This window comes from Eleginops maclovinus, chromosome 22, assembly GCF_036324505.1.
Source record: "Eleginops maclovinus isolate JMC-PN-2008 ecotype Puerto Natales chromosome 22, JC_Emac_rtc_rv5, whole genome shotgun sequence".
In the NCBI taxonomy this organism is placed as follows: domain Eukaryota; kingdom Metazoa; phylum Chordata; class Actinopteri; order Perciformes; family Eleginopidae; genus Eleginops; species Eleginops maclovinus.
The window spans coordinates 9,943,364-9,960,304 of NC_086370.1; the positions used below are offsets into that span (position 1 = coordinate 9,943,364).

At 41.2% G+C, this 16,941-nt stretch overlaps 1 protein-coding gene and 1 long non-coding RNA gene across 3 annotated transcripts in view; one reads left to right on the forward strand and one right to left on the reverse strand.

Annotated features, from left to right (window-relative positions):
- The window catches only part of LOC134858757 (uncharacterized), an 87,235-nt gene that overhangs the window by 17,054 nt on the left and 53,240 nt on the right, over positions 1 to 16,941 (reverse strand). The window contains exon 4 of one of the 2 annotated variants that reach the window (XR_010164995.1): positions 10,189 to 10,398. The exons of the other annotated variant lie outside the window; for it this stretch is intronic. This is a non-coding gene — a long non-coding RNA (uncharacterized LOC134858757). Of the gene's footprint in view, positions 1 to 10,188; positions 10,399 to 16,941 lie in introns of those variants that run through there. 2 annotated transcript variants of the gene reach the window in all.
- On the forward strand, positions 10,332 to 16,935 carry btbd3b (BTB (POZ) domain containing 3b). Its single transcript, XM_063874847.1, has 4 exons — positions 10,332 to 11,262; positions 12,205 to 12,295; positions 14,123 to 14,241; positions 14,591 to 16,935. The coding sequence occupies exons 1-4, from the start codon at positions 10,949 to 10,951 to the stop codon at positions 15,621 to 15,623; spliced, it is 1,557 nt and encodes a 518-aa protein (XP_063730917.1). The 5' UTR covers positions 10,332 to 10,948; the 3' UTR covers positions 15,624 to 16,935.

Sequence of the window (16,941 nt, forward strand, 5' to 3'; positions counted from 1 at the left end):
CTGAGAAATTACTGAATGTCAAGGGGTTCGGACACCGAGCAAAAGAAAAAGGAATAAACTTCTTTAGTTGGCAGGCTAATTGGTATTGTGCCTATGTTTGCTTTGCATGCAAATCAGGGTTAGTCAATGATTGTCTATAGCAACATCAGTACCTCTGTTATTGAGATTAGATGTTGTTGAGGAGATGATGTTGAGGTCTGGGATTTTAAAATCAGAAAACAATATGCAGATTTACGTAAGGGTCAAGGAAATCTACAGCATTTGCTTTGTCCAAATGCCTAGAACATCTTATGTTTAAATATACAGTGGTATGCAAAAGTTTGGGCACCCCTTAGGAAAACCACTGCATCAGTTTGTCACTTGCTGAGCTTTTGAAGCAGCAACTTCATTTTAACATATGTTATACCTTATGGTAACAGAAACATCTCAGTAGTGAAATAACTTTTATTGGTCAAACAGAAACATGTTTATGTACATTCAAACAAAAATAGGCATGTGCATAAATTTGGGCACCCCTAAGAAATAATTCCATTAATATTTAGTATTGCCTCCTTTTGCTGCAATAACGGCCTGTAGACGCCTCCTGTAGCCACAGACAAGTCCCTTAAGCCTGGCAGGTGGTATTTTGGCCCATTCTTCCACACAAAACGTCTCCAGTTCAGTCAGGTTTCTTGGCCTCCGTGCATGGACAGCCTTCTTCAAATAAATCCATACATTTTCAATGATGTTAAGGTCTGGGGACTGGGATGGCCATTCCAGAACATTGTACCTGTGCTTCTGCATGAATTCCTTGGTGGATTTTGATCGGTGCTTAGGATCATTGTCCTGCTGAAAAATCCAACCCCGGCGTAGCTTCAACTTTGTGACTGACTCTAGAACATTCTTGTCAAGAATCTCCTGGTACTGTAAGGAATTCATGTGGCCCTCAACTTTAACAAGTTTTCCAGTACCTGTGCTAGCCACACAGCCCCATAACATGATAGATCCTCCACCAAATTTTACAGTGGGCAACAAGTTCTTTTCATTGAATGCAGTGTGTTTTTTTCGCCATGCATACCTGTTCATGTTATGACCAAATAACTCAATCTTGGTCTCATCTGACCACAGTATTTTGTTCCAAAATGCTTCTGGCTTGTCCAGATGTGCTTTTGCATACCTCATGCGACTCTTCTTGTGATTAACACTCAGGAAAGGCTTTTTGCACATCACCCTTCCAATGAGCTCTTCCTGGTGCAAAGTACGCTGGATTGTGGAACGGTGAACAACTACACCATCAGCAGCCAGATGTTGTTGTAGTTCTCTGGAGGTGGTCTGTGGCTTCTCTGTGACCATTTTCACCATCCTTCGCCTGTGCCTTTCCCCTATTTTTGTCGGCCTACCACATCTTTCCTTCACACGGACTGTTCCTGTGGCCTTCCATTTCACAACTACGTTTCTGACTGTGGAGACAGACAGTTTAAACCTGTCAGATAATTTTTTGTACCCTTCTCCTAATTTATAATGTTGGATTATCTTAGCTTTCAGGTCAGTGGAGAGTTGTTTTGAGGTCCCCATCTTGCCACTCCCTAAGAAAGAACCTAGGCCAGGCACAGCCAGCTATTACCTATGTTAAATAGCCTTTTTCATGATTGGTTCCACCTGTCTTTGTAATTGAAGGTCTAATGAGCTAATCAAAGCAATTTTGTGCAGCAACCTGTCAGCTATAAATCCGTACAGGTGTTGAAATGAATGCTATTTATAAGGGTGCCCAAACTTTTGCACATCCCATTTTTTGCATTTTATTTTATTATAATAAAACTATGTAATGCTACCCTAAGAGTTTTGGTCTGGAAAACACTAAAACGTCTACATCTTTGTAGGAAAACAAATGTTGTTGCTGTGATCTTCTATTATAAAGGAAAAGCAAATTGTCATGAAATCTCAGAGGGGTGCCCAAACTTTTGCATACCACTGTACCTGAAAGGCCTCTTAGCTGAGTAAAATATGTGTGATATCCCTCAGATGCAAAGATATAACTAGCTTTAAAATACGTACGCCTAAACCCAACCCAAGCGTGAACATAGTCGGCAGTACAGAAAACAAATAAATCCTTTTTTTTTTTTGCAACAAAGGGTTTTAATCCTTCTTGCAGTCTTCTACCAACTGTTTTGCTTACAGGAAACCCCCTTTTCCCTTGTCCATAAACTGCCATTAGGACATAGTATTTATTTTTTGTAAAGTAGTCGATAACAGAATTAATGATACCACTTCACTTCCTGTCTCTTGCCCTGAAATTGTCCTTTGTTGTGTTGCTGTTAATGGCACACAATCCTTTGGTTTGGAAGAACCATTATTTTGTCTTGGTCAGGAGGAGTAACTAAAGGCTGTCTTAAAGATTATATACTTTTGGTGGCTGGATGGACAGACGAATCAGCAACACTTTACAATCTTCCACAGCAATCTCTCCATCAGGTTTAGCGCTTCAGTACTACACTGGTCAGCTGCCAGGGAATATGTTTGATGTGAAAAAAAATCCCCACAGAATGAACAGAAACATGATTGGAAAAGCTAAATAAAATAAACCACTTTGCATCTGGTCAGTTTCTATCATTGTCATTTATAGCTACAAATTGAAAGGCAATGAGATGCTTTGTAAAGGTGCCACCGCATTACCCTGATTAGAGTAATTTTGTTTGTGTTGCTGACAATAAAATAGGAAAAGGTCATATTTCGCCCCTGCGGCGCTGGGTGTGGCCTAGAGAAATCAGGAGAAATTAGCTGTGAGAAGGTTAAAGCATCCACTCCCATCCCTGCACTAGGTAATTAGTGAAAATGAATAAATCTAGGTGGTCATGGCATACATTAGATTCAAATTGCTGTGTAAATGTAAATGTTAATGCGGTGTCAGAGATTAAACTGGGGGAAGGAGAAAGGAGGAGGGTTTGGGCTGGAAAAAGGATTAAGAATCAGCTTTGAAGGGCTTTTCCCATGTCCTCCTCACGACCATATCGCACTTTCTGCTTTACCACAGCTTTCTATAGGGACATTTCACTCAGTTCACAAAACCCAATCTCCTCTCTGACCTTCTCCTGCCCAGCGGTTTCTGTTGATTAACACACACACACACACACACACACACACACACACACACACACACACACACACACACACACACACACACACACACACACACACACACACACACACACACACACACACACACACACACACACACACACACACACACACACACACACACACACACACACACACACACACACACACAAAACAATTTCATGTTGCAGTATGAAACATTGGAGCAACCAACAGCCTCTGACCATGCTCCAGCATTTAACAACAGCATATCATGGCGAGGCAAATGGAAGACCAACATGTTTAATATCCCTTGTATTAATCGAGTGAACATTCAGCTAAATGACACGTAGATATATGCATTCTCTTGTTTATTATACACTGCCTGGCCAAAAGGTCATAAACTCTAATATTCGTTGGACCGCCTTTAGCTTTGATTACGGCGCCACTCGCTGTGGCATCTTTTCCACAAGCTTCTGCCATGTCACAACATTTATTTCTGTCCAGTGTTGCATTCATTTTTCGCCAAGATCTTGTATTTATGACGGGATATTCGAACCACTGCGGGTTCAGGTCTGGACTCTGTGGGGGCCAATCCATGTGTCAAAATGATGTCTCATGCTCCCTGAACCACTCTTTCACAATTTGAGCCCGATGGATCCTGGCATTGCCATCTTGGAACATGCCCGTGCCATCAGGGAAGAAAAAATCCATTGATGGAATAACCTGGTCATTCAGTATATTCAGGTAGTCAGCTGACCTCATTCTTTGGGCACATAACGCTGCTGAACCTAGACCAGACCAACTGCAGCAACCCCAGATCATAGCACTGCCCCCCACAGGCTTGTTTTTTTGGCCGGGCAGTGTATATTTACATTTTCCTGTTCTTTCACTCTCTGTCTACCTTATCTTTGTAAACAGACAGCTGAGCACATCATTACTTTTATCCCACTGCCATTCTCCTCCTGCTTTATTAAGACAGTAAGGAGACGTCCCCTCCTCCCTCGACGAAAGGACCCTCATTACATACTATCTTTATATCTTTTTTCCATCTGTCTCCTCTTTTTCTCTCCCTGCTTGTATGTGCCTGATCAGCACTTTATTCCTCTGGGTCTCCTTCGGCACAGCTTGAACACATAAGGAGTCTGTTTAGATGCTCATATTTATCACAATCCGGACAGTCCTATGGTAATTTGCAGTTAAAAAATGCATAAGCTGAAGATACCGCAGAGTACGTTCTGACAGGGATTCTAGTGTAAATACACTGGCTCCTGCATCTGCATGGGCTGCAGACATGTTATTGTAAATCACATCAGAGGACGAACCATATGGTCAGCTTTTCCAGCATCGGTGGGCCTCCTGCCAGCACTGAAACAGCTTCGTCAACACCTTGCTTCCCATATTTTAGTTATAGAGCTTTGTGCTGTGCATTCCATGTACAGCAGTTAAGAGAACATGCAGGTTTTAGCACCTTAAGATCGCTAAGTAGCTGATTTTATTTTGAAAGCACCGTCTATGTGATGTTTGGCTGTCATCAGTGAAATAATCTGCTTTGGAGTTTGGTTGGATAGAAAGATCCGTACGAAAGATCTACCATTTTTAGTGGTGCATCAGGTGAGTTAATGTGCATCACATGATGGAGAATGAAGCCGAAACAGTTTGGGTCCTTATTGGTGGCAGTGGGAAGCTAAGGGTGTGTGTGTGTGTGTGTGTGTGTGTGTGTGTGTGTGTGTGTGTGTGTGTGTGTGTGTGTGTGTGTGTGTGTGTGTGTGTGTGTGTGTGTGTGTGTGTGTGTGTGTGTGTGTGTGTGTGTGTGTGTGTAAGCATACAGTAAGAGCAGAGAAGCAGGTTATGTGTTTTAATGTTTGTATTAGCAAGAGAAAGGTAAGCAGAACAAATGATTTTACAGTAACCACAGAGGACAGGGGGATTGCTCTGATTTAAAAGCCATTATTTGGTAATCACAGAGAGAAAGGGGGATTTGACCATTTTTTTGATATAAAAGTGGAATAAAGTGATTTAATCTGTGGTTATGGAGAACTTATAATAATGATTAAATCCTTTTTGGTTTCTGAAGATATAATCTTGCCTGTTAAGGAGGGACATTTGAGTGAGATTACACACGTCTTTGTTTTTGAGGAGAGAGGGAGACATCCCAGATGGATATCTGAACTCTAAGTGCACTTCTCTAGTTTAATATTTTTTAAGCACATCACAAGAGAAAACAACGGATAAGTGGCAGCTTATAAGAACCCTAAATTACCTGAAATCCTCAACTTGTCACCTGCCACTTGGGGCGGCTGATCCCTTGCCACTTGAGTGGCAAAACCCTGTTCTGTATATTTGCAATGAAAGTCAAACATCGCTAAAATGGACACTCCACAAACACTGACTGCACCTTGATTTCTGTCTGTGAAATTATTTCCTGGAACTGGCAGCCCATTTGAATAAGCTTTACTTAAAGTGGATTATACTCAATATATTCATCTCCTCATCTAGCATTTTCACTGCAGAGCTTTGGTACTGCCTCAGCGATCCATGCGACGGTTATAAACTGTGTCCACATTGGATTTGTGTTTGAGGACGATCGATGTTTCCTATGTTATTTAGTGCATTCCAAGTCAGTGATTTTAATGAACGTTATGGACTCATAAAGTAGTACTTTATCCCTCTCGTAAATTAGTGAAGAAGCATATCCTTCCAGTCGGACTCCGGAGTAAGTCTGCTGCCAAAAGTGTTAGGAATTTATGAATCAGATATTGATCTGGATGCTAGTGGAATTAAACAGGATAAGAGAGACCCTACTAACTGTATGTTCTGTGCCGGACACCGTTATGTAATAATCACAAATAATCTTGATCATCACAGGGCCTGAACTCACTGAAAAAGGACCAATAAAAATTCAACACTGACTTTTAGCAGCAGTAAATGCCATATAGAGAAAGCTTTCGCTGTATTCATACTTAGGTATACACACACTATCACTCCTCACACACTCTTGTATAACACAACATGTTTTGTTTAACCATCTCATTTGATAGGCTGTTTTTATCGAGATTAAACATCACAAACTAGGGAATTGGGCTGCAAATCAGATTCAGCCGGACAATTACCGAACAAACAAATACAACTTTTAACCCTACAAAATAGTGTAGTAAGATGAAAACATGATTATTGGCTTTTGAGACACTATATTAGCATTACTACTGCAAGTAGTTAGCCGGCCATGCTAGTGTCTTGAGGAACACACTTTAACTTTTGTGTTTTTCACTTTGAAAAGGCTTACCATGACATTTATTATGTACTGTAATATCTACAAAACAGTCCACTGGATTTAGATTATCATACTCAGACCCTTTCCAGGATTTTACCTTTCAGTGCCTGCGTACTTTATTGGTAAAGCACCAAAGATGTTGTGTACATATTAACCGAGAACAGGCAAAATAAACTGGAAAACCTTTAAGGAGGCTGCTGAACAACGCTCAGACATGTACCACAGAACAGAATATGTTAAACATTTCCAAAGATAATTCTACATCCAAAACATTAAATCAGACTGGAAGTTATGTCTATCAAGTTTTACATGACAGCAGAAAGAGAGGGCGCTGAGTGAGCAATAGCAGAAAGTGTGTGGGAGTGAGCCTGTGAGCACGTTGTGGGTCGGGGTTATAAGGTCTGCTCTACACTGTCATTACTGTGTCCACGCTCTCTGCAGCACACACACATGCACAATTGCAAGATTAGATATATCAGATAGATAGGTAGATACTACATGTATGTTACAATGGTTGCTGTTGTACATGTGATTGTGAGAAGTTGGTGGCTCTTGTAGCCCTCCTAAAGTCTCTCTGCGCTTTCTACGCGAATATAAAATTACCCCATATATCTTGTGACTGTGACATATTGATTGTGAGGCGAAGGATCGTCTCGTGTATAGTCTTCTGCTGGTCGGTGAAGTGTGTTGGGTCATTTGTTTGAGAAGGCACTGTTAAAAATTCCTGTTGGTTTTTCTGATTACGTGTTCATGCTGTAGCCGGTTTTCCTTGTTACTCAAATTCTGAAGCGATTGGCTGAAGTTACACTGTGAGGGTTTGTTAACAAGCAGAAAATAAAAAAAGAAAGAGGCCGATGTCAGAAAGAGAGCTTGGAAAAGTTATCGACACACATCAACTTTCATATGGAAGCTTCACACACACACACACACACTCACATGCGCACACAGACAAGCATAACACTGTCCTTGCGCACGACTGCTCTCTCCCAGACCCTGCTGACCAACCGTTCTCTTTTTTAGGAGTTCTGAGCGAGTCTCTCTGGGCAGACGCCATCGCTTCGCCCCTTCCACCTGTCAGGTGCCATCGCCTGCTTTAATGGTGGCAGCAGAGAGAGGGCAGGCGGCTGTGAGGGGGTGGGGGCGGGGGGACACTGGACGAGCTGCTGGATCCTGTCCCTGCCTTCGTGTGCCAGGCCTGAATCACAGTTCATTTCCCAGCCTCCCCTCTCCTCCGCTGTGCTCAGCCAAGCCTCGCAGCAGGTGTCTCTCTTCCACTGAAACACACTCACTGCCGCATCTCTGTGCTCCAACTCAGAATAGCAAGCAGTCACTTCCAGGCCACAACTAAAAGTTTCAGTATTCAGATCGCTTTGGAGGAAATGTCCTGAGATTCTTCTAGTAAATTCCAACAAGATTGCACCTCTTGTGCTCCCCGACTGGGCTTTGCTATTCAGTACTTCCATTTTTTTATTTGAATTACAAATTGATGAGTTACAGTACTGTGAGCACAGACATCATTATACAGTAATCCACTGCCTGAAAGCCACTATGTTGTATTCTGATGAGACACAGTTATGATACACATAATTATGATATACTGCAAATGATCTATGTATTAGCCATTATGCTTTAACCTTGAAATAGTAATATGTTTGGACACAACACTTTCTGGGAACTACTAGCTTGTAAAGAATGATGAAAACAAGCAGGTGCCGGTGTAAAGCAGAGACTCATTGTTTTTACTCAAGTATTCGCCTTACAATTGAGGCACCTCACTTCTACCTTCACCAGCTTGCATGTGCCTTTTACACCGGCTGCAGTTCCTAAAGATGAAGGTGTATTGGTGGAACTACTTTGAAGATAAAGGTTTGCACAGTGTACTGTCATCAAGGCGCAATCGACAAAGGCACAGCTAGACTCCCGCTGCTTTTTAGCTGCACCTTTTGAAGATAATACACAGACGCTGGAGTTCTACCAGCCACTGAAATCGGAAAATTGCATCAGAAAATACAATTATTTTCATTTTAATACTAGAGTTCAGCATCATATCCAAAAGGTTAACATAAATGTGTTTAAGCACATTTATGTCAGTGTTAACATGAGCAATATTATCAAGGATTAACAGCCTTTATAGACCACAATGCTGATCACTGCGCTACTACAGTCATGCTTATGTTTTCCTTTCTGTAAAATGTGTGATTATGCGATGACAAAGTGTGAGACAAAGGTGATGTTGACACTGTGACAACACCGTCATTACCCCCCGTCACTCCTCTAGCTCTGAATGTGTGAATAACATAATGACATTTTCTGCTGATGAATGGAGTTCAAATGCAATTAAAGAAAGCAGGAAGCCATTCAGGGTGATAAAGACTTACATCCCTATACATTTATCATAAATGCTGCGAGACATGGATGTCCGATAAATCACAAAACGATGTATTCTGTCAACATTAGGACATTTTTAAACACCATAATGTTGTAAGGACAATGGATGTTGTAGAATAAAATCACAGCACACATTTATTTATAAGGTTTCTTCTAAAGCCAATACATGCATTATACAATAGTATACTTTTTTCATGATTGTTTTTATACAACATTTCTGTCCTGCTGTTGCTTGTAGATGTGGTTACCTAGGTAACATCTCTAGTGGCCTGCAATTTGAGAGTATGGTGCCCTGTAATGTTGGCTCCATGTTACCATAGCAAATGTCTCTGTTCTCTTGCACATGTAGTGTACTGTATAAAGGAGCTTAGTGGGCTCCTGCTCCTCAGCCAGCACACACACTTATACACTTAATTAGGGTTTATGGAAAAATCTATATTGTGACAGTGGTTCAAGGAAGACATTCTCAATGTATTCACCTCGTTCTGCTCTTTTTGTGGGTCTGATTCACCCTTAATATATTATGAGATATATTGTGCAAACTAACTACGATTAAAAGTAGTACTAGTGCTACGTTGAACAATAGTATTATCAAGGCAAGAAAATGTTTACAGTGGAATTAACAAAGTGCTCTAAGAGAAAATCAATTAAATATTGGGTATTCTTACATCAAATATGACAGGATTGCATAACCTTTTAAACCACCACCAGTAAAACGCTAAATCATCCGAGCGCTTTAAATAGAATACCCACTGTGGACAGGCCCAACTCGACAAGACGAGCAAAGGGACCGTATGCATTATACATTGTGCAAAGAGAGCATTACATTTATATCCCCATGTGCTCTCCTGAAGAGATGACTTAACAAGAAAACTTAAGCACAAGCACATATTCTTAGTTGGAAAAGAAAAGCAGTTAGCTTTCCAAGAGAACGTCTACGCTACAGTATTTCACAGTTATTGCACATATTCAAAATGCAAATACGTGACATTAATTCAAATATAAATATTTAGAGTCACAGGATAACGAGCACACTGCAATATGCTACATTATCATATTCCAGTAGAACAACAAAAGCTTGTTTAAGAAATCAATGTGTTGTCTATACATTATAAAAGGACTTGCAACTAAAGTATTTGCACTGACAAAACTGTTCAGAAATCTAATAAAAGCAGGTAAGACCAATGTATTGCCAAATTGACTGTTTTTGTATACAAAAATGAAAGCTCATTAAAGAAGAACGATTGTCAAAGGATGCATGAATAAAGCAAATGCTGCCCTTAAAAAGAGCGTGAAATTTGCATTGCCCTTTTAAAAGAAAACATGGAGTACTGTAGTGCAAACTGACTGCTGCGGTCAAACAAACACAGGAAGCAAACCTGGAGATAAATACATCATTCTTATTGTGCATGGCTGTCACTTTAATTGAGACGTTGACTATTGCATATTCAAGTCCGTGCTGCACTAGGCTGCATTAGCCAATCATGAATGCTATGCACTCCCATTGGCTGAGCTATGGAGAGAGCTGTGCGCTGTGCTGTGAGGGGCGGGGAGGGGGGCTCTCCATCTCCTCTGCGCTCTCCCATTCAACCTCTGTAGTCAGCAGAACGAGTGGCTGAGCAGAGCTATACAGCATCCACCGCTACAGCATCCTGTAGAAGGCTCTGTGGAGGAGAGAGAGGAGAAAAAGAGTGTCTGATAGAAAAAAGGTGCATCCACAGACGAAGACAGACGGAAAGAAAAAGAGAAGCACAGAAGGAGTAAGAGTGGGAAATGAAAGGAATTGAGTAAACACCGCTGCCTGCCTGAGGACCAATGCAGCTGTACTAAATCTGGGGCTGTCAGGCCAACCCTCAGTGAGTAAGAGAGGCACAGGAGCAGAGGAGAAAAAGAAGTGATTTAAAGAGCTGATCTCATCAGTCTGGACAAGCAGGGATGGGAACCCCAAGAGCTTTTCCGTCAGCAGATCAAACTTCACACAGTAAAAGTGCCTTTGGATCACCAGCCTATTCAGAGGAGTGAAGAAAAGAGGAAAACAAGAGAGTTGTTCTTATAGTTCCTGAAAGGTGAAAGCTCGCACAGGAACTCTGATACCTACACTGCTGAGTACAGCTCAGGTCTCTGCTGTCCCCCTCTGTTTCCCCCTACACCTGCCTGGTCCTGGTGAATGTCTTCTCTGCATGCTATCCCACTGCTCAGCAGTTGAACACACTCATGGTCGATGCCAAGGGAAGGAACATGAAATGTCTGACTTTCTTCTTAATGCTTCCTGAGTCAGTGAAAAGCAAGTCAAGTAAAAGCTCCAAGAAAGGGAATGCCAGTAGCAGCTCCAAGCTGCCCCCTGTCTGTTATGAGATAATCACTCTGAGAAGCAAGAAGAAGAAGAAGATGGCAGCGGATATTTTTCCCACCAAAAAGCCGGCGTCCACCACAACAGTGCAACAGTACCAGCAGCAGAACCTCAACAACAACAACACCACCATACAGAACTGTAACTGGCAAGGACTTTACTCCACTATAAGAGAAAGGTAGGTGCAGGCAGTGAGTCGCTTTCTGAACCAGGGACCATGGCAGCTTTTCCAACAGTTAATCATGGTAGATGGATCTTATTCATGAAGTTTTATAGATAAGAGCTGCATGTTCCAATGCATTTGATTACCAGTTTCCTGAATATAACGTACCCCGAAACACTTATGTAAGGTAATTAGTCTTTTATATTGAGGCTTGTGTGTGTATGCGTGTGTCTATGGGTGGTGTTCCCTCTGCCCTGCCCTTAATCTGCTGGGGGTATCTCTGTTTACACCCTCTCCTGCAGACTTTGCCGCTTTGACATAACAGAGGGTGGACAGGCACCGGGTGCGTTTGATATGCACTACAGGCAGATGCGGCTCTGTACTAAAAGCTAAATATTTACCTTGGCCTATCAGTAAGAGAACCCAGCTGTACAGAGCTAAATGTGTGCTCTCTGACCTGGCTTTGTTGTCTCTCCAGAAATTCATGGGGCTGTTTACCCACCCCTGTGACATGTTCCAGTACTCAATAATATATGAAAGCCATTCTTTCACAGTGGGGATTTTCCATTTAGTGAATTGGATGTTTGCCAGTTTCTCAGTATGCACAAAGTGTTTAAGTTTGTGTTAGTGTTGTAAAAAAGACTCTTTTTTTTATCCATGCACTGTCTTCCCTGAAGCAATTGGGACACTTTATATAACCATACAACTCTTGTTTGAAGAGAAGGAGAAAATATATGTAGTTTACTATTTTTACTTAAAGTTTTGCCAAAGACTAATTTGTATTAGTCTTATTAATCGCATAACATATGTATTAATATGTTTACGTGCATTGATCCTCCTTTAATCTCACCCATCTAACGTTGAGATGTGCCTGTTCTCCCCTTCCCCTCTTCTAAAACAAATGTACATGGTAAAATGTGTATGATTGGTTTTGTTTTTGTTTGTTTCCCTTCGAAGAAATTCAGTAATGTTCAACAATGAGCTGATGGCAGATGTTCACTTTGTGGTGGGTCAGCCTGGAAGGACCCAGCGGCTGCCGGGACACAGAGTAAGAATTTCATCAACCTTTAAAGTCACGGTGGCAGTGAGGAAATTAGCAAACAAGCAATCAGCCCAGCGCTATTCATATCATATCAGCCTAACAATAATCCTCCCCATTGCCAGCAGTAATAGAATTGCAATCCTTTGTGCTCAGGTCTCACTTCCGCACCATGTGTCTTTTCTAGACAGTCCTCAATTATTTATGTAAATGAGGCTGAGGGAAGGAGGAAGGGATATCCTCTTCAGCAGTCATCTCGCAGAATGGATCGCCTTTGTCTCTGCTCAGCTTTTCAGAGGCAGCTCTGCAATTACCCAACTTTTAATCAAACACGTCTAACAGCACACAAATACAATGATAAGGAATAAAGAAAGATGCATTCAACTCTGTATCTCACACCCTAGAAATACTTGTTCGGCCCCTTTACTTGATTAGCTTTTGAATTCTGGAATTGATGGTTATAGTTATATGGATATATATATATATATATTATTATTAGGCCCAAATTCATCCAGTTTACACCAGTTGCAGCATGCAGGTCGACATGCTTCTTTGTTTTCTCCTCCCTCTGACCTCATTGCCTTTTCTAAGATGTTCGCATAAATGATTAAAGTGTAGAACTGCCTAAACCATGTGGCTCATCTAAAAGCACATCATTACATGTCCTCATTTGGAATATGATTATAAGATTCACATTAAATCTGGTAAGCAATTTTGCAGCCATGATGTTCCCTCGGCTGTCCATTCCACATCTACCCTGACAGATGAGCCCTGCATGGGTCATCTTTTTTGTTCTTTTTATGGGACCTAAAGGTATTATCTATGATTGGTAGCTGCAGTGCACTTCTCCCGAGCATTTAAAGAAAGCCGTTATGGAAAGAAGGACATTGAAGATGACTTGACTGCACTTTATGCTGAAGCATTATGCCAGTGGAATATAATGACGCTCAATACCACAATCTTTATTGTGTCCATTTGGCAGGAACTCCGATGTGCATTATGAATTCATTTACAAAGTTATACTTCTTACAAGATGTGGGATGGTTCATGCAGCTAAAAGCAGAGTGAACATTTGTAAAATACAATAGGTCAGAAGGTGGGACGAATCATATTCTAATATGCAGTAGTTATATAGTCATGCGCTAATGAATTTCAGTGTAAAAATATGCATTGTTTTCCCAAACATTTTTGCAAGGTAAATTGGTTCTGTGTGGCTTTTTTGCTTTTGTGAAAATGTAAACCATCCACATACCCACCAGCGCATACTTATGATATATACACACACACACACACACACACACACACACACACACGGATGTACTTGAGTACAATAACAAAATGCATGCATTGAATACAGTGTTTATCACTGGAGTTATTAGTAGCATTGTGTTACATCTGATTTCATCATAGGTTCAGAAAAGTAATTAATTTCAGCAAACTGAGCTTTTGCTGCACTCTGTTCAGTTGTGCTGTTAGGATTTCCTGTTTTTGAATCAGAGGCAATCTTGTTCATTAGAAATGTACCTCCTTGTCTTCAGGCAAAATTGTCACTGGCTGAACTCTGCTCATTATGCGAGATCCTCAACAGGTTCAGTCTCTTCAGTGATTAGAATTGAAGCATTGTTCAATACCTACAAAGAGATTTTTGTTTTCATGTAAAGAGTAAGAGCTGCATGTGAACTAATTGGATTTAGGACAATTATATAGGACAGATAATCTTTCTCTATCACTGAATGTTACTACACGTTATGTTATTTCCAGTGAAATCATAGACTATACAGCATGTTCTTATTCCTGTTCGCTGTTTTAAAAGGTTTTCTCTTCTTCTTCCAACAGTATGTTTTGGCTGTGGGCAGCTCAGTGTTCCACGCCATGTTTTATGGGGAACTGGCTGAGAACGATGATGAAATCCATATTCCAGATGTGGAACCCGCAGCATTTCTGGCAATGCTGAAGTAAGGATTCTCCTTTGTCTTAACTCTTCAACAGTACTTTATTTACCAGACCTGTTTTTGTTTGTTTTTATACATTTTCCCTTTTTGAACAAATAGTGATCTTTATGGACATTACTGTTCTTATAATTTCATGTTGGAAGAAAAAAGCAAGGTTAGACTGGTTAAACAAATCAAATTAAGTATGTGTTCCTTTTTTATAGATATTAACCTGTCTTTTTCATATATACAGTATATATAACGTTAATATTTATAACAGTTCTGTTTTTATAATAAAATGTTAACCTTTTAACATAAGTGTTGACACCATGTTGTCTATAAACCTGAGAAAGGCTCATTTCTATTTCTACAGGTACATTTACTGTGATGAAATTGACCTGAGTGCTGACACAGTGTTGGCCACTCTTTATGCTGCCAAGAAGTACATTGTCCCTCACCTGGCACGTGCCTGCGTCAACTTCCTGGAGACCAGCCTGAGCGCAAAGAATGCCTGCGTGCTACTCTCCCAGAGCTGCCTGTTCGAGGAGCCAGAGCTGACACAGCGCTGCTGGGAGGTGATTGATGCCCAAGCCGAACTGGCATTATGCTCAGAGGGCTTCTGCGACATCGACTCCCAGACCCTCGAGAGTATCCTACAGCGGGAGACACTCAATGCTAAAGAGATAGTGGTGTTTGAAGCGGCTCTCAGCTGGGCTGAGGCTGAATGCCAGAGACGGGACCTCACCTCGACGACTGACAACAGGCGTAAGGTGTTGGGCAAGGCCATGTACCTGATACGTATCCCTACAATGGCTCTGGATGACTTTGCCAATGGCGCAGCCCAGTCGGGCGTGTTGACACTTAATGAGACCAATGACATCTTCCTGTGGTACACAGCGGCCAAGAAGCCTGAGTTGCAGTTTGTCAGCTTGCCTAGAAAAGGTCTGACACCCCAGCGCTGCCACAGATTCCAGTCATGTGCCTACCGAAGCAATCAGTGGCGCTATCGGGGCCGCTGCGACAGCATACAGTTTGCAGTGGATAAAAGAGTTTTTATCGCTGGGTTTGGACTGTATGGATCGAGCTGTGGATCAGCAGAGTACAGTGCCAAGATAGAGTTGAAACGTCAAGGAGTACTGCTGGGACAAAACCTCAGCAAATACTTCTCTGATGGTTCCAGCAACACCTTCCCAGTGTGGTTTGAGTATCCAGTGCAGATCGAGCCTGACACCTTCTACACTGCCAGTGTGGTTCTGGATGGGAGTGAGCTCAGCTACTTTGGACAGGAAGGGATGACAGAGGTGCAGTGTGGGAAAGTGACATTTCAGTATCAGTGCTCCTCGGACAGCACTAATGGCACTGGCGTGCAAGGTGGACAGATTCCTGAGCTTATTTTCTACGCTTGATAACCCCATGCATATAAATGACTGATGTTCAGTGCACTTATGGACAAAGAAAATTATCACTTGCATAGTGTCACTTTCTGGTATTTATTTTTGTCAGTATTGAGCTAAAAATGCTAATTTCAGACCTGTGATAGGGTCTCGTGTGGTATCATTTCAGTAATCGGTCCACTTGAGTAGGACCAGATAGATGTCTCCAGATGTTGAATTGTCCAAATATGTGGATAAACAAAAGTTCTAAAATATTACAAATATCTTGCACTAGACGTGCATGTATAAATGCATATATGTTCATTCTGAAATGTATATAATGCCACGATGGTGGCCAATGTGGGGCACAAAGATATCGTATATGATGAATATGCTACAGTATGTTTATTATTTCTATGCTTGCATAGAATGCACATATATTGCAGCAATACTTCACATTCTATATTCTACAATGAGCATTTCATATCATGACTCAGTCAGGCCCATCAGCATTATAAAGAATCTAAAAACCTCTGTATGATACTTAATACCAACATAACATTTCATTAGGCGTTTGTATCTGAGTGGTTTGAATTGAATCTGCAGCTTTTGATTCTTTGAATCTAGTAACAGGGCACTTATAGATGCATCAATGGGTTTTAGATTAGGGGGCACTAGATGTAATGACACAGGACTCATACAGCATCTATCTCTGTAGCATGTTGCTCTGAACCTACAATCATCTCCCTCACTCCTGTAAGCTTTCGTTTAGATCTGTGTCCTCACAGTGGAATTCTACTTTAAGTGAACAAATTACCTTAAACATGGCGTAATGAAAAAAAATATTTGGTTCAATCTGTCTGCATTGCAGAACTAACAGCATGGGCTGAACTGTTTCATTTCCGCTAACACTTACTACTATTTGTTCTGGCTCCTTGGTTTTGTTAACAGCGAAAAGATCAATGACTAATTCAGTGTTAGAAACTGTTTATCTTACTGTATGGACTTTAACTTCTCTTTGTTAAGAACTCTGATCTGCTGAGCACTCCCTCCCAATGTGACCATACAGTATCAGTATTTGCTTACTGTATATGCTACAGAATTGCACTGATTTGGTTTGTAGTACATTTTGTTATTTAGTTTCACATGCTGTTTAAAATGAGGCAGATTATTTTTGATTTTCTGTGCTACTGAATCTTTCTTTCTGGTGTAGGATAAACATCCACATGCTTGTCTGCTGTGACAATGGATGGGCCAACTGGTGTTGATGTCCTGTGTTTACGTGCTACAGTGCTGGGAGACATACGAATGTGTGTGATTGTTGAAGATGCAAATAAACAGAACACGCAGT